This window comes from Styela clava, chromosome 2, assembly GCF_964204865.1.
Source record: "Styela clava chromosome 2, kaStyClav1.hap1.2, whole genome shotgun sequence".
Classification (NCBI taxonomy): Eukaryota; Metazoa; Chordata; class Ascidiacea; order Stolidobranchia; family Styelidae; genus Styela; species Styela clava.
In genome coordinates, this window is record NC_135251.1 from 10,250,644 (window position 1) to 10,272,738 (window position 22,095).

The 22,095-nt window shown below is 32.9% G+C and overlaps 1 protein-coding gene across 1 annotated transcript; it reads right to left on the reverse strand.

Moving 5' to 3' along the window:
* Window positions 1–1,124: 1,124 nt before the first annotated feature.
* On the reverse strand, window positions 1,125–15,502 carry LOC120336372 (X-linked interleukin-1 receptor accessory protein-like 2). Its single transcript, XM_039404042.2, has 14 exons — window positions 15,418–15,502; window positions 14,951–15,087; window positions 12,272–12,361; window positions 11,770–11,908; window positions 10,575–10,723; window positions 9,271–9,370; window positions 8,483–8,625; window positions 7,636–7,715; window positions 7,026–7,130; window positions 6,043–6,302; window positions 4,954–5,115; window positions 4,285–4,391; window positions 3,554–3,679; window positions 1,125–2,844 (listed from the first exon to the last, which is right to left on the reverse strand). The coding sequence occupies exons 1-14, from the start codon at window positions 15,491–15,493 to the stop codon at window positions 2,620–2,622; spliced, it is 1,899 nt and encodes a 632-aa protein (XP_039259976.2). The 5' UTR covers window positions 15,494–15,502; the 3' UTR covers window positions 1,125–2,619.
* Between the last annotated feature and the right edge of the window lie 6,593 nt (window positions 15,503–22,095).

Sequence of the window (22,095 nt, forward strand, 5' to 3'; positions counted from 1 at the left end):
GAAATAAGGCAAATGCACCAAACCAAATAAAGTGGGACGAGACAGCGCTAATTTGTTCAAGTCATGTGATATTTATTTTAACCCAAGCAATATACACTCCGGGGAATAGGATAAAACTGTGAAGGACAGATAAGTAAATGAATCAATTGTAATTGCAGCAGTAATTTTAAAAAACTGAATTGACAATTATAAAATTCGAAATTTTCTTTGGTGTTTAAGTTGTAGAAAAAATATATTTTCCAATTATTTGTCTTACCAACAAACCGACTGCCTCATTTATTAATATCACAAAAATTGCTTCGTATATTTTACCATTGCAATATTTTGATAGTGTTTCAGACTTATAAAATGCTTTACTTATAAAAACACCATATTATTTTATATAATTACCCGCCAGCAGCCATTCAAAAGTATCACAGCTTTTACGCGAATAATTTTTTATTATTGCAACCCAATTAAACCTCTCCGGGAGACAAAATGACCATTGAGTTATTTGATTTACGGTATACTTAATTTCGGGAAGATCACTAATAACTGATAAAGCTCTAGCAAAACCTAAAAAACTACTCAATGATTACAACCATACCAGAAAACTTGTCTGAATGATAAAGTGTCTGAATGGAATCTAAACTTTTGTTGTCACGTACCTTTGATATTTTGCTGATAAGTCAACGTTAGGGAAGTATTCAAGGGAGTCGATGCTCGATGATTATTACATTAAATATTAGCTATTAACACAAAGGTAACATACTTAACACACGCAAGTCTGCTAATTTTGTGAAAGTTATCGGTGGAAGGAAGGGGGCATACACACGATGATGGTTAATTTGACGTTTGGGTATGTATACTGAATTGGAACAACATAATAGAAACTAATATGCGATCGAACCTAGATTCATACCACAAGAACAATAAGTGAATTTAACAAAGTCAGTAAAATTATAAATAAATGATTATTATAAATCAAAATGAAATCATGTGAATCCACTTATACCAAGTAAAATTCAAAATATGACGTACCGTAAAGCGTGAAGCTAGTCATATTATCCTGAAGTATTCGATTTCCCAAGATATTGTTTAAAAACGCACGTTAAATATTATGCAGCGAAAAGAGACAACACCCATTTTAAGATTTAATATATTTCAAAAAATATTTCAAATATATTTCAAACAGAGTGAGAAAAAAACAAGGCATATTTACAAGAATGAGTAGTTGCATTAAATTGATATACAACGATTGAAAAACATTTCAGTATTTCAACCAATCTCACATTTGATGGAATATGGAGTTCAAAATATATCAGTATCTATACAATTTATTGTTGGACAGAAGAATGTTTCACAGGTTACAATTTCATAAGAAAAACTTAAAATAGAACGCACGTTGCTGAGCTAAAATGCATTACTTAAAAATCTAGAATAAAAGAACACAAAAATCATGAAAAGAAATTTTTGCAGATGCAAATTGCGGCTTCAAAAAACTTGCATAAATCGATTTTCAGTCATTCAGCCTAATTTAACACTTTTCAAATTGGCGATATAAAATATATCACCATTTATTCATTCGACACGAAAGAAATAGTGTTCAAAACGAACATTTAATATATTTTATTTATCATTTAGGTCTCCAGGAAATATTTCATTTAGATGTGACCTTAAAAAATAGTTGCATAAATCAGTTTTAAATTTGTTCAAATTAAATCAAAATCTTTCATAATAATGAGAAAATTATTATTTATGCATTTGATATAATGAAAAACGGCTCCTCACTCCCTGTAAATATAAATCATTTATCGCGTAGTTCCTCAGAGAACATATAAGAAAAATAGAGTTAAAACTATTGCAATGGCTCCTAGAATCGAGTGAAGTTTTGCGGCTGCAATATATTGAATAACACAGTAAATAAAAAAAACTTTCAAATCGAGAATCAACGTTTAAGCTTTCACATTTTAACTAATGCATGAGGTATAACAAATAATCAGAACGGGATTAAATTTCGGATAACAAGTAATTTCAGAACCAAATTTTGGTATACTTTGTAACCAATGATTTATTATTTGTGATACTTCACCAAACTATGATCGAACCTATGCAATACAAGCTAATAAACTAAGGCTTATTTGGGGACAAAGTACTTAAGTATTTTATTTAGAGAGCCCAGTCTCATAGAAATAAGAAAAAAAAATAGGATTGTAGCTTCAAACACTTTCAACCTCACATTTGAAATAATACTAAATACTATATATTTTTAATAAACTATGGCACACGATAAAAGATAAAGTGGAACAGATATAATAAAATAAAAACAGTATTATAATCAACAATGCGAACTTACCGAATATCAGTCTGGCTTAACCAGTATAGCAAATTATGAACAGACTGAATGATAGATACTATGTTCTCTGTGATTTTGTTTCTGTATAAACCCATTACAATAATGAAGGACATATGAAAAAGTCTTTGTATTAATTCAAACATTCTTAGGGTATTTGAGATTCGATTCTTATCTGAAATCATCAAGTATTCGAAAATGCCCATCCCTCCCTTTCATACAAGTTTGCTAGAAGATTGTAAATAAAAATACATGTTTGCAATTCACATGGAATGTTCAGAATCACATCACAGTCTTAAGTCACCCTCTGCAGCCCCATCATCCGACACCATTGTATGAGTTGTGGTTTGGCTCACAGATCTAGTATAATCTGGATTACAACCATCAGTCGAGCTCGAATCCGAACCAGGTAATTTTTTAATTCTTCGAGCAAGTTTTGGAAGTCTGTATTCGATGTTTCTCTTCAACTTATCTTCGTTCATTCCTTCTCTCCATTTTATAACATGGTTTGTCTGTTAAAAATTATTTATTGTTAGCACGCAGAATATTACGAGTTGATACCACATCTGTATTGATATTGTTAAAACTTCAAGAATTATAAATATAAACAATTTAAATCAATAATTCTATATAGGACTATCCGAGGGTGGGGAGGTTTCTGGCCAAAAATGTTACCCACCTGGACTGGCGGGCCATGTAAGCGTGGCGTAAAAAGTTACATTTTATGAAAAATACTTACGGTGTTACAAAAGCAAATGTGGAAAACAATATGCTACATTAAACAAACTAAACCCAATCGCAATCTCAATAAACTCCTTGAGCTATTATTTCAAGTAAAACATCACTATTTGGTTTCAGTTTGGTTGTGGCATCATCGGGCGGGCCAGATTAAATTACGCAACGAGCCGGATTCGGCTCGCGGGTGGTAGTTTGCCCATGACAGAAATAGAATGTAATGAGTTACGTGGAGCTTAAATTCGGTGCACCAAAAACTTCGTGCGGAGTAGAAGTACGTATCGCATCAAATAATATCACTTTAAATTCGTTGTAATGCTTTTACTATGAGGCATTTTTTATAATATTGTTAGATTTGAATTATATTAACTTTAAATTGATCTAAAATAACTCAATGATCTAAAAAAATATTAACTTTTAAAAAACCATTAACTTTATCGTAATAAGCACATGAAATGATTTCTTAAACATCGAGAAATATATTACCTTGATAGCAATCAAAAGCCTTTGCCAAACTTTGTCAGTCCTTGCTAGTTTCTTCAGCACTCTCTTCGTTCCCGGAGTGAGAATAAATATCAGGCCCATTTGAGACTCAAGAAGTCCATGAAAACCCTGTGAAACAGAGATATAATGAATACAATGGTTTCGATCGAAAGTTTGTGACATTTGTTCTTAGAATGTTTTTTAGAGAGCATCATTCTTATGCTAATATCTACCCAGTGGTCTTCAAGTGGAACCCCAATGAAACATTCAAAAAACAAACAGAATTACAATCGTTTTTTATTGTCTGAATTATGTAAGTTATAAATGTATATAAACGCAAACCTAATAAGGACAGAAAAATATTTAGAGTGCAGCAAATTTGATGAAAGTAGTAACCCTAATAGGCCTAATAGGCAAGTGTAGCACTCTATTCAAAAGTTATAGTTAATTGCTTGAAAAACGCACTATATCCGACTGTGAGGGTTCCGTGATCACAATATGGTCTACACTTGGCGCAACGTGTTTAGCGTAAATATCACCTTTCTACTTTTTGTAATTGTGCTGCGGGACCTCGTTGCCGAGTCAGCGTCGGCTTGAGTAAAACTGGAGTAAATGCCCGGTCAACTATTCTCATACCAGATCTAATTTGTTAATCGAACATTTATTCTACCAGCCTTGTTTTGCGTTTTCTTGAAATAAATTACAAAACATTTTATAGAAAATCTTAAACTTACCAATTCCGCGTGAAATCTCATCCAGCGATCATTTAGATATTCAGGAGTCAAGACAAAAACCATTCGGTGACATCTTTCTACAAGGTTTGTGATTCTTTCAACTTGAACTGAAAAAACGAAATTGGTTTCTATGAGTTGCACTAACGTATATTTTTTCGATAATTTTACCAAAAATTCCAAACATAAAATAAACTGAAAATAAGCTGCATAAACTGATGTATAAGACAGGGGTGTGCAACATTTTTGTTGATGGACCATATAACCAACTTCAGACATCAAGCTGACCACACAAAACATTTGGCAGGAAAGATAAGAGAGGAGATTGCAGCTTGTCGCATAGCCTTACAGTAATGATAACACCAGACAGAAGTCGGAAGATTTGACGCAGCGACATGAATAAAAAAAACTTAATGCATTTTTATCCATGTGAGCACCGTTTCAAACATAAACACAACTTCACATTCTGAGCTCAAAATACTGACAACTCATTTCAGTATTGTATCCACAATAAGCTCCATATCAATATATAACTTACAAGTTATATATTATTCGCTGCAACAATCAGACAATTCCAAATAAAAAAGTTCGCTAATCAAGTATATTTTTGAATGAAATTAGAAAACCAAAATGAAATTACTAAAACAAGTAATGGAAATATTAATATATTACCTGTAAAATCAATCTGCCTTTGTTCGTCATAGTATGTATAATTCAAATCTTCCAACAGGTTCTGGATAGCGTATACGACGGTGGATGTAGCTTTGAGACTTTCATCAGAAAGTGTGTCAGTATCATATAGATATGAAAGATAGCAGACATATTGCTTGTCGTCTGTTGAAATACATAAAATAGATGTTTCATAAATTGCCATTACAACTGAGTGAGGTTGGTAACGCGATATACATTTACAGTCAAAAATATACATATAGCGCCAACCCTGTTGTTACAATTTGGAGATAATCAATTAAATTACGGCCATTTATCGATGTACGTTTATTTGATTGAATTTGAATATTCTTGATCCAAATTCATTGGGATTCAACAATAACAGCAATAATATGCAAATCGCGGAAGCTTAACGCCAAGACGAATAAATACTATAACTTGAAAAGACTGGACAAAACTTAAATAATGTATATTAACTAGGTCTGCGAAAGTGGCGTCTCATTCAGAAGTTCCTACTGCACGTTTGTTTTAAGAATATGTACAAAAAACGCCATAACCTATATAAGATTTTCGATTTTTTTTTTCAGTTGTTAATTTCGATAGCAATCGAAAATCTACTTTCTCTAAAATGTTTATGAAGATGGTTACATTGACTCGGATGGTATGAATTATTCAAAAAAAAAAAAAAATTTCCGAACTATGGAAGCTAGCTAGGGTTCCCTGAACCCCGTGGTTCACAGGAAAAGGGTAAGCGTCTATGAGATTCACACTCATAAGATTCTCACGCATTTGATGTAAAAATATTGCTCACAGAAAGTAGCTTTTGTATTCGCGTTCGAGACAACCTATTTATTGTTAAATTGACCAGTTAGTTTCAGGATTTAGGATTCCGCATCTTCCAGGCAAATCAATAAAAAAGTGTTCGAAATCATATTATGTAGATTAACGAGACTATTGTGTAAATCTCTATTACTATCAAAATGAGGAACACTGCTAAAATATCAAAATATCTCGAAGACCATATAGAAAATATTATATTCTATAAAACATTTTTAATAAAGTACAAAAAAAGAACAAAGCGGTTGAATTTACCTCTATCATATTTCCATAGCCATGATCTCTTGTACGCAACAAGAATGTAGATCTCAAATCTTTTATAAAGCAGGACCAGCATTATAATGAATATCAGCACACCCAGGCATATACTAAGAATCATGATGAGTCGAAGTAGTCGTGGCGTATTGTCTTCATTTAGTTGCACATCCCACTCATCCATCTTCCACGAGTTAGATGATATATCGAAATAACCCAAGTTGACAGTATATTGTCCCATATCGTTGCTTTTCAGGTCTCTGTTGTTAAAAAAATAGAAATGAATCATTTGGAATAAATTTCGTGAAAACAACGGTAGAAATGTGCTCGTCTGAAGATGTTACAGAAATACATTTGTTATAGTGTGCAGCAATAATTGAAATGAAATTGAACCGCATTTAAAATGTAATGTATGTCTAGTAGTAATGTGCTATTTATCATATAACATATGACTAATAAAAATAATTGATGGATAATGGATATCTATCAAAAATTGCTTGTAGAAACCAAGTTATGGAATAAAAATGTGAAAATACAAAATACGAAAAAAAAGAGTGACGCTAAGCGAACGTTACAGAGCAGGGTTGTGTAACTGGTTGAAACTGCGGTCCACTTGTATTCAACATCGGCTTTCTAGTAATTACAGGCTAAAAACGGTTATTGATGATATGACATGCGCTGTTCGATTCGCAAAAAAGTATATCCTTGCAATGCAAAGGGATTGGAATAACTTCCAGCACGTACTAAATTAAAACTCGTCTTGCGGGCCGCACACTATTCAAATTTGGCACTTGTCCACGTGCCGCACAATTTTTCCTTGTGGGTCGCATTTGGCGCGCGGGCCGCAGGTTGCACGCTCCTGTTACAAAGCACACGTCGTGTTAATTATAATTTGAAGATAATCTGATGCCAATGTTGTTGTTTTTTGTTTTGTTTCTTCAAATAAATTAAGAGAAATGATATATTTATGAATTAGTATTTACCGAATATAGAGTTTTATATCGATTGTCTTTCTTTCGTGTTGTATTTCCTCACCCTCCGTATTTGCACCGTCAACGACACAAACAACAGAGTCATTGTTGCCTTCCCTGGTAAATATAATCAATCAATGGTAATTTACCTAAAGGTTATATAAATTAATTTTTAATAGTAAATTATTTTAAGAGGCCCAATATGAAAAGCTTAAAATGACATATAGAGCTAACATAGAAATTATCAGTTAAATTACCACTAAACGCATTGCTGGTAATTAGAAGTTTTTTCGCTGGGACGAAACAATTATGCATCACAATATTATTTTATTTCAGTGGGTCTACGAAACAATAGCAGCCATAGCAATATGAAAAATGATGTCAAAGTGAAAACACCATAGAGCCCACAGAAATATTTAAAATAAATAAAATAGATGTTCTTCTAGCGACAACAAAAAGATGAAAATTCTATTGCAATTGGTCGAGCAGTTGGAGATATTTTTCTACAACAACAAGGATACCAAGAAGAAGAATACTAACAACACTAATTCATAGGACCATTTCGTGCCCAATGACAAAATGAAGCTTCACAAATATGATTTGAATATGGAAATTTACTTACACGATGCATGATTGTCTTTGGTCAAAGACTCCAAAACTTGTCTGGTTGAAAAAATTGTTTTCGCAAATTGTATCACCGTTCTGAATATTAAATGAAAATTAGTTAAATTTAAGTACTATATTGGCAGAATACTATTGATACACACATAAAAGTTATAGTACCATTGGATAGATTCGCGGAAGCCTGTTCTTGGAATGTTGTAATTTGATTTTTGTGTTGGACGACCGCAGATAATGGGTGTGTACACCGGCTGATGACTAGCGTTATGTATGACGTTTCGAAAGGAATGTATTAGATTTGTGTAAAATGTATCATATCAATTAGCTTACGTAGTGAAATACAAACATTTTCTGAATTTGTGAGTTCAATGTAAAGAACCCGTTCTAACAATTGATATCTCATCACTATTAATAGTAACCTTCTTCATAATATAATACTTCCAATGCTGATTTGTAAAAAAAAAAAGAGCATACTCTTCCAAATTGTTAATTTTCTACGAGAAAAGGTAGCTAAATTGCTGGAGTAGTCACAAGCAGAGTTTCCAACTGGGGGAGAAATCGCCCCAATGGGTTTATTTTTTAAGAAGTAGGTTTTTTAATGTAGTAATAATAATATTCTTTATTTATTGAACATTACTGTGATAATTATTCACCCAACACTAATTAAATAAACTATACAAAACCCTGAATGCACTCATAAATTGCTAATATAATATCAAATATCGGGAAACAAATGGAAAAAAATTTTTTACATGCTGAATGGAGTTCCGAAATTGACAAAAAGAGAAATTTGGCAAAAATGCTGGAAACCACTTGTTTATTAAAAGATCAGAAAAACAACAACATACCCTTTTCCATTGTGCTGCAAAATGTTCTGACGGCGTGGTTCCCAATACTATCTGTCCGGTGCAATCAAGTACAGCAGTATCACCGAGTGCTTCAGTCTCGTCATTGGTACAGGTGATTGTAGGATTGATGGATTTGGTGCGCTCTGAAGAATTAAGAATGTTAGAATGACTTATAGAAAGTGAAAAATCGTATCAAACTATACATCAGGATGAGAAGATTCAATGTATCTTTGTTTTCAACTAACTTAAAACATGCACATCATCTTACTAAATTTCGAAGTTCGAAAATTTTAATAAACGTGTTCATCCGGTTCTGGGCCTATCTATATGACATCATATATAATATGAAACGCATATAACAAAGGAAAAAGGTCGTAAAGCTTCACTTTATTCTTTATGATAAGAAAAGTTCAGTGTGAATCTAGTTTCAACTAACATGTACATAATAATATCAAATTTTCACGTCCCACCAGACTTTCGCTGAGCTGTTGCCTAGCTCTATAGGCCTATATTGTCAGAGCAAAGCAAAGAGAAGCTGTTTCAAATTAAGAATTCAAAATAACAGAATATTTCGTAGAAATGTTTAAAAAGACAAATTCACATCAATATGATGTAAATATATTAATGAAGAGGAAATCGTTTTATATTCGAAATTTGCATGACAGGTTGGTTTGACTTGAAAACGGCCGAGTATTCAGAAAGAAGCCTAAAAAAGAAATTTATGATCGCCGCACCGGGAAAGAGCAAACTATACGTATAAAAACGTAATTTGGTATTGATCAACTTACGCTTTATACATTGTGCGTATGTAACAGCATACAATATTTTTCCTTCGTATTTTACTGTACATGTAAAGTCTGCGGCATCGTAGAAATCAACTCGTGGCATCTAAAAATACAAAATGTTGTCACGGAAGTTCTATTAAACACAAAACGACTATTGTTTGTACGCCCTGCTCATTAAATGCCTTGAATTGAAGTGCCTAGAAGCCTATATTCTTTTAGATATTCAGCCATATTGAATAGCTGAACATCACAGGAAATTCTTTGGACTTTGCAAAAGTTATGGAAAGATAAAAAAAAAATCTTTATTTTTATCACAAAAAATGCAATTGAATCAGGAAATCATAAAAATTGCTGAATTCACAATTCCAGTGTCTGATTTAAAAAGCACATGAAAATGGTATTTTAAGAACTTATATATTGTATCAGCAAATTCCTTTTTTGTTGAGGCCATTATAATAGTTTTCGAATAATGCTGGGGGCTACAAAAATATCATTTAATGGCAGAACCTGCACAAATCGCTGGGCTGCTTGTCACACCAATTATATCCGATAAAAACAAAATCTTGAACACAGAGACAACCCAATAGTTACGCAAATTCAAATTTTATCCTATTTTATAAATGGTAATTTTTCTTAGTATGTTCCCGTAATACATATAGCAAAATAAAATAACAGTAGTCTTGAATTTCATATCCGATATAAATAAAAAAGACAAATATCAACACCATAATTGACGTTAACCAGTAAATAATGTTTGGAAAGCACCAAAACCGAGCCTTTATATCAGTGATTCCGAAACTTTTTATTATATTCACCCCTAAATCGGAAACTATTAGCTCAAATATCCTTTTTATAAATGTATAAAGTTTTCAGCGCGCGCAATGTATCAAATTCAATAACAACAACAACAATGTCCTGATTTAATCTCTGTGAGAAGGGTGGTAATGTTTCTGCGATTTCAAACTCTAAATCCTCGACAAAGTGTATGACAGAGACAATCTCATATCATCGTCAATCATGAGCTTATTTCGATATTTTGTTTTAATGGATGACGTTTTGCCGTGTGAACCATATTTCACAGCAAAGAGATGAATGGCATTAAAAAAATTAAACTTTGGTATTACGTTTTTGCTAGCCGTGCGACCGACTAAATTAAGACGTAACAATGTTCATATACTAGATCCAACTATAGCTTTATAGCAGGTCAGCAAAAAGGACAATCCCCATAAAAATATCAAAGTGACTTTTTGGGAGTATTTACCCCGATTACCCCAAATTAGTATTATCCCCAAAGATACTCGACTCACTCTCAATCCATTCGGGTATCCAGGATCCGGAAATTCACTCCATAAATTATTGGTTCTATATTTTTGATCTTTACAGTCAACGTACCATCTAGTTTTAAACTTAGATTGATCTGCTCCTGCTGGAATTATATCTGGATCGTCTTCTGGAGCTGTTTATGAGAAGAAAAATAACAAAAATAATCAGTGGTGAAATTAAAAAAGTACAAAAACGAATTCTCTTTTGTATCGAACCCATTAACAACAGTCATTGGGGATGGGTTTAAAATTTAGGAACGGGTTCTCTTTTATATCTAACTCACTGACAACGGGTTCCCTCATTTCTAAATGTATTTGTATTGCACCACGTAAGTTACATTAACATGAGACGCTTCAGAATACATAACTCAAGAAACGTCAATTATAATGATCCTCGCGCGAACCCGTGCGAATCCACTTAATTCCGCCATGAAAATAATCGGTAGCCGTTTTCTTAGCTGACTGTATTGATGTATGTGTTGATGCTTTATCCCAGTAAACTGTCACAAGTGATGGGCAAAATTTTTCTTATTTTTGTATTACCAAGTTATCAAAATAAATTTGATCGCGTGTAAATAATTATCTGTGATAGCCCTCATCGGGTGCAAAACAAACAAAATTAGAATAAATTGCTTGGCATGCACCTTGGTCCTGTGATATGATATTTTAAAAGGGGCTTTGCAAGTTATGAGCCGACAACAGATAAGTAGGATAATGATAAGATAGCATTCTTATCCCGGGAGAAGGAAAGTCGATAAAGCGGCTGAACCATAGGGAGCCATGTCCTCACGTCTGGTTCCCAGTCCATATCAGTTATGATATTAGTTAGCCAGTTTTCAGTTATTTGTTTGATGCATATACGTGATGGTGGAGGAAGCCGTACCTGATCAGCGATTACGTGAACAACCCTGAGGTGGTTTCCAGCGATCCCCTCGCACATAGTTATCCCCCACGAGATTCTTATCTGAAACCCCGGGCAGAGTAATCGGAGATATGCGATGACAAGCGTATTCCTAGCGTATTTATCTAACAGAAAACGAATGCGTTATTAAATATGTACAATCGCAAACTCAGTTAAAAATATAATGCTTCAGTGTCACATCCATGCACGATTACATATAAGGGATTGTTCAAGGAAAAGGTTTGAAATATGCGAGCTCTTTTTATAAACTATACTTACGTCTGCAATTCAATTGCACACTATCCCCAATTGTTGATTCAAGAAAGATGGCGTCATTTACCACTTCCTTACATACTTCCGGGAAAGGTCGAGGAACAACTCGTACTTCATTTGCCAAGCAAATAGTGTTATTGATAATCTAGAAATTGTAAAAGAAATTATCAGAATCATGAGACAAAAAAATAGGTAAATATATAAAACTATCAGTAGAGGTTACACGAGACTAATTCCCAATCATTCCTAAATGTCTTTGCGTTGGAGGACCCATACGCGTACAATGAAAGGATGCTGAGCAGGAATACGTGTCTACCATGACATATCATATACAATTAATAGTCCTGCTGCACACTTACACAAATGTATTTCTGTAACGTTTCGTCTGACCAAAAATTGACTTCCCCAGAAAAGCAGTTTACAACCACTTAACTAAATAAAAGTTTGTATTCACACAACTTACAAACAAAGACATGCAGTGGAAATAATATTAAAAACCTGAACTTACCAGTTTAGCAGTATAGTTCGAGTTATCAGTGAGTGATGCTAGTTCTAGAATTGTGTCGTTGATCAAGATGTCTCCCTGATTTATGATGCACTGTGACAAAAAACATGAACATATCAAAATAAGCATTCAATCAGCTTTGTTTATACATTTATAATCCACGAATTCAGTGAGCATTATTTTAGACATTCTATATTAATTTGTGATACGACAATACTATTACTATATAAATTTCAACATAGACGAAGATCTTCAGGCAGCGTTTCTTTGAAATAATAACTTCTAAATTTTGTATCACTGCAAATTTTTTATCCGTAGTCGATCTCTAATTTACTCATGAATGGGTTTTGTTCACTCCGCAGTGAGAAATGTCATGCGACCGTGCTTTGAGCGGATGTTCACAAAAAATGAAGTGAGGTTCGCGACATCCAAGCGCCATACTAAATCTGACAAACATAGTCGTGAAATGGCTTGAGAAGTCAATTGTAGTATCGATTAGAAACAGGAAACTATATTACGCGTTATCATATTTTTGCACTATATCATGACATTACTTATATTACATATTGTTGCGAGCCAAGTTTATTTTTCTAGTCAGAAAAATAAAACGATAGCAAACACGGGTAAAGCTGTATTCGAAAAAACATCGAGTTATTATTATAAATAAAAGTAAATTTAAAATAGTTCATACTATTCCCAAAATACAGAGTCTTTCAAGAAAATGTTTCGTTTAAATTTTGTAAAATAATGAGAATTGGAAATAAATATGTTGATAAAAATGTTCTTCTGATCGTAAAAATATTTGATCGCTGTTGCAAGTTTTACAAAGAGGTAATGACAATTTAATAACACGCTGCGTATAATGATATGGTTTGTGTGGTTATCCGGATATCAATTTCGGTTCTACGCATAAGATAAATGGAGTATACGTAAGTGGATAGATATAATCGGAGGTTTTTCTACATGAAAAATTTAGGAAATGCAATTGAAGTAATCGAATGCATGTTCTTCTAGCGCAGTGGTTCCCAAACTAGGGTCCGCGGACCTTTTGGGGTCCGTGAAGTACTTTTCGAGGGTCCGCGAAAGAAATCTGTTGGTTGGCTCAAAGTTTGATAATGCAAAAATTAACTGCATAAATTTGGAAAGACACATTTATCGCATTATGATGCTTTACATACAATCTCTGCTAAGGACACTGATTCTTCACTTTCTGTTTCGATTAGGTTTTCCCGATTGTGACGTCACAAAGCTATGGCAGCTCCTGCCACGAACAAACCGCGGCGTCTCATGCCATGTTAATGGCGCTATAATTTAGTAATCAGTATTATCGGCATATTAACAAAGTCATGTGCCGTATTTTTGTTTAATATACAGAATTATATCTACTTAAATCTGGAACCAAACATCAAATCCATTAAAACTGTATCTATAAAAAAAAGTACCAACCTACTCATTGGTTGTCACCAACAGGGGCAGCCCTGCCAATACATTCGACATGCCTTGGTTACGGCATCAAAATTTTACCCGACATGATTTTTTATTTTGCTGCCGTGGTACCGGTTTGGGGCAGCTAAAAAGTCAGTCGCCGTGATTTGACCGGAGCTCCAGAGGTAATCTATGTGCACCAAGATGGCGCACAACCTGAACATGGTATTGTGTACCGGTTAGGGTTCAGGTCGTGCGACATTTTGGTACATATGCTTCTGGAGCGCCGTTCAGCCATAGCGGCCATTGTTTGGAAATCCCGCTAAATACTTAAAACTGCACTGGGAGGTGTAGACGACGCTGCCTTTTTGCATGCTTGCATGTTATAGGAGAGAATTACAGTAGGTAGTTGATAAAGTATGCCACTCCGTTTCTATATGCTGTTTTACGCTTTTGATTTGAAAGGTAGATAGCGTTAAGTATAGCGCAGTCAGAAAGGCACTACGTTTTGGTTTTTAGATGTCAAATTTAGTCTTTGACACACGGTAACGGTAGGCATATATTTTTACGTTTTCAACTCTGTATTATCAATTTCAAAATGTCTTCTAAAATTTAAATTGAGATAATCGTATGTAATTTTATCATGATAAACGCAGGGGAAGATATGTTTTGCACTACACCGTGTGGAGCATTTATTTTTGTTGTGACCTTGTTTTATGTGATATCTTTCTGTCTTTCTTCGATAATGTTTTATTTTAGTCAACTAGTGCACAGGGCCGCGAAACAAAAACAAAATTGCAAGGGGTCCGTCGGACAATTTTTTTGAAAAAGTTTGGGAACCACTGTTCTAGCGCATAACAAGCAAAATTGGCGGTGGAAGATCAAATTATTTTTTTGAACAACGCTTATTTGTGCTTATCGTTCCGAGCAAATTCAGATAGAACTAGCCACTGATATCTGATGATATTTCTAAAAAACGCACACAGACTTACTTCACTGTCCAAGTTATACAAGCGCGCAATTCGATCTACCTCCGTTAGTTTGCTTGAAAAAGGATTGATAGTAAGCAAAAAATGTCGGGTTATCAGTGAATCGCTCACGAATGGAGCAAAATAGTGCTGGAAAAGACTTACGAATTTGTGTCTAACTGTAAATGCTGCAAAATAGATTTTCAAAAAGTTATACGACGGTAAAATATTTGTGAGGGGGGGGGGGGGGGATTTCTCCATATGAAATTAAGTCTTGTGTCATACTTACTTGAATATTATCATCATCAATATTCTGTGTTTTCGTTTTCCAAATAGATTTCAAATAATCACAGTTGACACTGAATGGCCAGTTGATGTACGCTTGCTTTGTTGTTGAATTTTGAGTTTGACATGTTCCGTTGAAAGCTGCAATAGAATATTGAATCTCTTTATTTTATTCCTAAAGCGGCAAAATATTTATTTCTTTCATGAGTACGTCTTTCTAGCGGGCAACAAAGCTTTGTCTAATGTATATTTAATGTGTTTGGAATTTGATATCATAAATAAACTTGTAATCAAGAATGCATTATCTCCGAATAAAAACAGAACACGCTGTATTTAATATTAGTGCAATATCATAAAAGTAGACGTTCTTTATTTATTATTTCAATAATTCGGTTATTTAATTAGTATAAAAAAATTTAAAATCTAAAATGCTGATTTTAACTTTAACCACCAAAAAAACTTATTACTAACCTTCTCCGTCTACTGAACTCCATAAATACATAAACAATGAAAGTAGGATGTAAGAAAAATAAGAATTATGCTTCATTATAACGTTAGTTCTGTAAAATGAATTTAAACATATTTTGAAGCAAATATAGATGAAAACAATTTAAGTCTAAATCAGAATGCGGCATTATTTTACTTCGGTTCAATGTGACAAAACTCATATATATACTACTTCAACTTCCATGTATTTTCTATAATGCTTCCTTCATGAAATTTTGCAACTGAATACATAATGATGTGCAGGTATTTAAAAAATCACATATATCCTATAAAACAAACCAATTCAAAGCATCTCTCTCTATCCAGCTTAAATTATTTTTGCAATCTAAACCCGTTCGTATTTCTTTTCAAATTCCACCAAAAATCACTTTAATAAAGATAAAAAAAAAAAAAAAATTTCAATTTGTTATTGAAGTAGTCTAACGAAAAAGAAATATATGAAATAAAACAGTTTGTTATTTTTTTCTGCCTTATTCTTCAAGAGAATCAAGGACATAATGTATTTTACAAGTCTATGAAAAGTGACATTGACCGTTGTACAAAACAAATCCACATTTTTCATCAATCACATTTTTATTTATGTCGTTATTCGTTGACAATTGGAAAACTACTGTATGGCTCTCATGCAAATAAATTGAAATGCATTCTTCTCTACTGTTCGATTCCAAAGCTATCTTCAAGTCGCCGAACAGTGGAAAGAAAGCTAAATCACTCTTGAAAACGCAACTCTTTTATTCATAAGTCCTGGAAAGCACCATTAGATTTCAATCAGTGAAACAGCACATTAAAAGTCTATTGCTTGCGGTCAAAAACTTACCGTCATTTCATGAACTGTTGTTTAAAATATTAATCAGGTCGGGAAATTCACAAAACTTTGCAACTCAAAACTTCCAGAAATCGAAATATGTTTCTTCCACCACACTAACTATACGGGGTTATCAATTGAGTTCCTGTGAACTCAACTATCATCATTCTATGCTTTTGCGCCTGTTGAACTGAATGCGTATTACTTGAATTATATGCAGTATAGTAGTATTATGTATGTCTAAGGAATTCTAACCTTGGTCATACGAAACGTTACAGAAATATATTTATGTTACTGCATAGCAGGTTCCTTGGATCACTTAGAGTTAGACTAACTATGAACTTTCGAACTAAATTCCATGCGCCATTTTGTCAGTTTTTCATTTCTTTTAAATATTTTTTAATACAAGAACCAATTTCTTTCTGTTTTTTAATAACGATGTAAATGTACGACAAATTAAAATTAAGCAAACATTGTCGTCATTGATTGTCGTCATTATTTGTTTTCATACTTTTTGATTAAGTTGAATCATTTAATACACAAAGCACCGCTTTATTTGAAAGATCTGGTTTAGATTGATTAATACCGAAAAGCGGATTATACAATAAGTAAAATAAACAATATATAACTAGAAGCGATCTTTCTTAACCATTCTTTGAATTTTCATATTTGTCTGACAAAATATCGTATTTTAAAATCTAATAAATTTAATAATCAAAGTTATTTTCTATTATTTGGAAACCTACAAGAGTATAGTTTTAGCCTGTCAAAATATATTTAAAAAGGAAGTACAAACGGAAGACGGTTTCATGGAATGAAAATCATTGGTTTCATCGTTCTGTGTTAAACTTTAATGACTGATTTCTTCGGCTGAGCATATACAATTAAACTTATTTATTTAACTAAATATTCTACTAGTATATTTGAGAAAAGTCAAAAAGCACTAACACGGGTGAACCATGGATCGACGAATATATTTTACATCTGTACAAATGAATTTAATAATATAGTCAATCAAATTATCAAAACCTATCCAATATTGTTCACACTGAGCATAGCATGTTCAATCATTCAGACATGATAAAAGTCAAACTAATCATCACTAATTAAACAAACTACAAATATATACAATTTATAAAATTCCCGGTTATATATTGTTTAATTTACATTGTACATTATTTAAACAAACTTCAAATATATACAATTTATCTTCACCCTGAGCGTTTATCATCGAAATTACTTAAACAGTATGGCAAGCGATCCCAGCGTTTATTCTAATTTCATTTGCTGATATATATATTATCCTATTGGGAATTATCCACATACTTATTTCATATATAGCAAATATTGTAAAGTGTAAAACAGTGAATCATCTGTTTATCACACTTTATTTTAGGAATTAGATCTTATCAAAACAACTGTATTATTAGGGCATTTCCAAATATAAAGTAAGGAATCTTGATGAGGTATTGGTAATTCTTAGAGCAATCCATACATAAGTTACAAGGAATTTCGATGAGTTTGTAGAGAAGAGGAATTCACAGAATGACAACATGGCCCAACTGCGAAGAAAATAATAGCTATTGAACATTATTAAACAAAATTTTTGGAAGACAAAAACCAGTATTCAAAACAAATAACAATTTGGCACTTATAATTATGGTTAAAATGACTTCAAATTTCGATCGATCTTTAATACGGGGGAATTCTATTCAAATAAGAATGCAATCTTCAAATCATTGGTAATTTTCGTGCAAAACGTAGTAATTAAAAAGTATATGATGACATATATTGGAATTCTTTCAATAAAAGTCCACAATTCTTGATCATTATAAGTATGTAAAACTTTCTACTGATGGGCGAAAATAATTGAAAAAAAGAAAATGATTTAAAATACCATTTTGGGCTGGAACATGATTAACGGGGATTTGAAAAGGAGAATACAAAAAAAAAATTATACTCAGGCTGCAAATCGACACTGAAGTAACTATCAATGATTTCAACAATTTTAATGTGGTTCTATATTGAAAAAAGGACGAAATTTCAGTTCGATGATACGATGACACACATCTGTGTAACACATGGTTTCGTTTTTATTATTATTATATTTAATTTATCATGTATTTTGGAGTGATTTTATAAACAAATATGATGGACAAATATGCATCGAAGAAGACTTACTTTTTAAAGTTTATTTTAAAGCGAAGGCTATGTACTTTCAACCTTTTTTCTATATTTGTTCATTGGCAGTAATGGCGTACCACAGGGATATAAACAGCTTAAAGGGCATAAATGCTCAGATTATTCCAAAGCCTGACACGAAACTTTACAAACAAATTATTTCGGCTTCTGACCATAAAACCGAAACTACATAGTCGCCAATTCCTAGAACAGACTTTGCAAAACATCTTACATACAATGACGTATCAAAATTCAAAAATCCCGTCTGTAGTTCTAGATCTTGAATGGAAGGAAATAAATCAGCGAAATTTCCCCGAGATTGTATAACGGTTTTAATGGCGAGTCAAATATCAGGAGTCAGTACCATGCAGAAAATGGTTGAACAATAAATCGGTATCCTTTTTCAGCGAGTCTTTATACTACATAATAGAGCTTGTGATTTATCGACAATAAATCAGCGACAAAATACTTTTTCGCGAAAGTCGGAATGTCGGGAATTTCCGGAAGAATATTTTTAATATACCAAACATATGAAATTTGATAATATTTTATGAATAAAGCATTTGATGCACGTTATAATTTTGAGCGCTATGCATTATATCCAATGTTCAGTTTTCATATAAATCTAAACCAACAAGTTATGGACAAAACGAACTTAAAATACATTATTCCAATACAACATAACACAGGAACAGAGTAATGCTCAAGAACCTGAACACGAACGTCACTTAACAAGCGGAAATACAATATCAGCAAAATGTAAAAGTATTGCACTCAAAAATGTCATATGCAACGTTATATCGGAAGCCATATAAATGTGTGCCAGTGAATTGAGCAAAAAACAAAAAATTTGAGATAAAGTATCGGCCCACGTTTTCTCGCAAATCCTATCTTTGAGTACTAAAAAATGGAAAACGATAGGTTCATTTGTTTTGCAAAAAACGATTTTTCAAAACCCCACACGAACCCCAGCAAGAACAACTATAAAAAGTTAGATAAAGGGGACCATACGCCCAGTTCGAGTCCAATATGCAATTTAATGATAAAAATAACATTATACTCCTCTTTCTCATTTCATATATACATACATATCCAATATTATATGATTAAAATTTTAACAAAATAATACTTCCATAACTAGATATTATTGAAAATTCGTCTCCTAGTACTTACTAATTAGATACAGTATTAGACTGATTATCCATATCTATTGTATGATATTGATTACAGTAGCCATTTTCTTTTGTTTTCTGATACGCAATGTACTCATACCAAATTTCCGAGTTGATTGATTGACCTGGCACCAAGACGAATCGATACCAGACTGCTCTGGTATGAACTTTGTCGCCCAACTAGTGTTTCGGTATGAATTACGACAAGAGGGAAAACGTCGCTGTTATTCAAATGTTGATCAAATCAGTACACGTACAGGATTATATTTTCTTGATATTGCAAAGTTTCATTAATAGATTAGTAAAAATAATTTTCTTTTTCATTTTGCCTGTCTGTTAATTATCTTTCCTATATTTATCCGGTATGACTGCTCTGGTGTTAAGTTTGTCGCCCAACTAGTTTCGGTACTGATTACGACAAGGAAAAAACATCGCTATTAATCAAAAGTAAATAAAACCAACTCACGATACTATTTTCTTGATATTGTAAAGTTCCATTAATATATTAGTAAAAGAAATTTTCTTTTTCAACTTGCCTATCTGAATATTATCTTTCAACATTTATCCGTAATAAAGCAATAATTCAACGCGTTTTTGTGAGGCTTTTCTCCTGTAGTCCCAGGAAAGTAGGTGCTTTGAGTCAAGAATTGAGAAATTTTGTGGTTTGGGGGAAGAGTTTCATTTTGTAACTGCTGTATAGTTACTAATATAATTTAGTTCTTCATTATTACTATAATGTTTACTTAAGCACAGATTATAAACTTCCCATACTGTACGAAGGCGGAAGTGCGACTTGCGTATAACTCTTGCTATAAAAAAAAAGATTGAAGAAATCTGTCAGAGGAATAAAGAGTTCCAAAATAGACGAAGGGACGAAAAAAGTTGAAGAACCATGAAATTAGCGTATTATTAGAACCATTACGAGAACGCATAGGCTCTTTTCGTTTTATTATCGGCCTCTAATTTTTAATAAAAATCGGCATGAACATTAGGTTGTACAAAAGTAATTAAATTTTGCGACCAGGAAACATGGTCAATTTCACACAAAAAAAGACCAAGGTAGACAGGCACGCGGCCTGAATTGATACCGAATAACGGACTATCTCTGCTATACAGGATATCAAAAATTACAACGCAATAAAACCGTTAAAAGAGTAGCATAACATGTAACGGATGATCCTGTGAAAGCTACAAAAGCTTGTTACAATTTTATGTCTAGTAGATTCTATGCCTGCAAAATATTTGCATAGGCTATTTGAGTAAATAAGGACTGAATACAATGCGCACCGATTAATTTACAATAAATTCTTTGGTTTATCGATGGTTGTTGCATATAGGGACGTGTTACGTGCAAAAGACGTGAATAGAAGTCGTATAAAAACTGATTACTGAACATAAAGGAACTACAGGATGGTTGCTACAAAAATAGAAAATTTGTTAAACTGCTTCGAAGGCATATGTTATATTACTCAGAATATTACAGAAATCAAATAAAACTTAAAAGGTATCAACCTAAAACAACCTAGAAGCTAAAAGAAATAAAAGCGTATCGGAAAAAATTAGTAGTACGTATTTTATTCGTGTTCTCGTCTGACCTTCAAATTTTCTGCTTTTTAGCGACCACCCTGTAATATCAAATCCATGTCCTCTGGGGTACTCAGTATTTCATTTCCAAACAACGATTTGGTACAAACTACCTACCATTGATATTTATGCCCCTAGTCGAACGTACATCAAATTCTGAAGAAATCCTTCATTTATGTCAAATAGCATTTCAGTCCACAGAAAATATAACACTAGATTTAAAGTATATTTCCACGTACTAATAAAATCTGAATTGTAGGCCCATTATTTCGTAGTGAGAGAAACATCAATATATATAAGCAGAACAATTTCTCCCTTGTTTTAACGCAAAATTTCAGTAAACAGCGTCCCACCGTTCGTAAAACCAATAGACACCGAGTTCTGTCATTCTTATTAACGCAACATATTGACGTCACTGGATTTGTTGTTACATATCTACCTACATATAATATCGTGCATCCTTCCTAAACTGATCTTAACAGTCAACAAATTGAAGCACTCGATTTTATGCTACCTTATAACCCGAATGCGAAAAACCATTCCCATGATTTTGTTCAAGAATTTAGCAAACGGAATTATCATCTAATTGCTTAAAAATAGACGATTTTTGTTTTTTTCGGGTTCGATGAATAGGACTATGAGATGTATATTTATCTAAATGATTATTTTGTTAACAATAAAAAAAATAGCGAGTAGGGTTAACCAAAGAAAAAGTCTATTGAAAAAATTAGTCCCAGATAACGATGTTAGATAGAGTAGTTTCGAGCATTACACGGTGATCCGTAAAAACCAACATGATATCTCTGCAATAAAATCTGAGAATTAGATTATATATACCCAGTGAACTAATAAAAGGAGAGATCTTCAGCATTAAAAACAATGATTGGCAAAGATTCAAAT

What these genes read in the sequence shown, in the direction of transcription:
- LOC120336372 (XM_039404042.2), bottom strand. Translation starts at nt 15,493, where the DNA reads ATGAAGCATAATTCTTATTTTTCTTACATCCTACTTTCATTGTTTATG. An exon ending in CGAACTATACTGCTAAACTG is followed by an intron (nt 11,909 to 12,271) that starts GTAAGTTCAGGT and finishes TACAATTTCTAG; the next exon opens with ATTATCAATAACACTATTTG. An exon ending in TTGCAGCACAATGGAAAAGG is followed by an intron (nt 7,716 to 8,482) that starts GTATGTTGTTGT and finishes TTTAATATTCAG; the next exon opens with AACGGTGATACAATTTGCGA.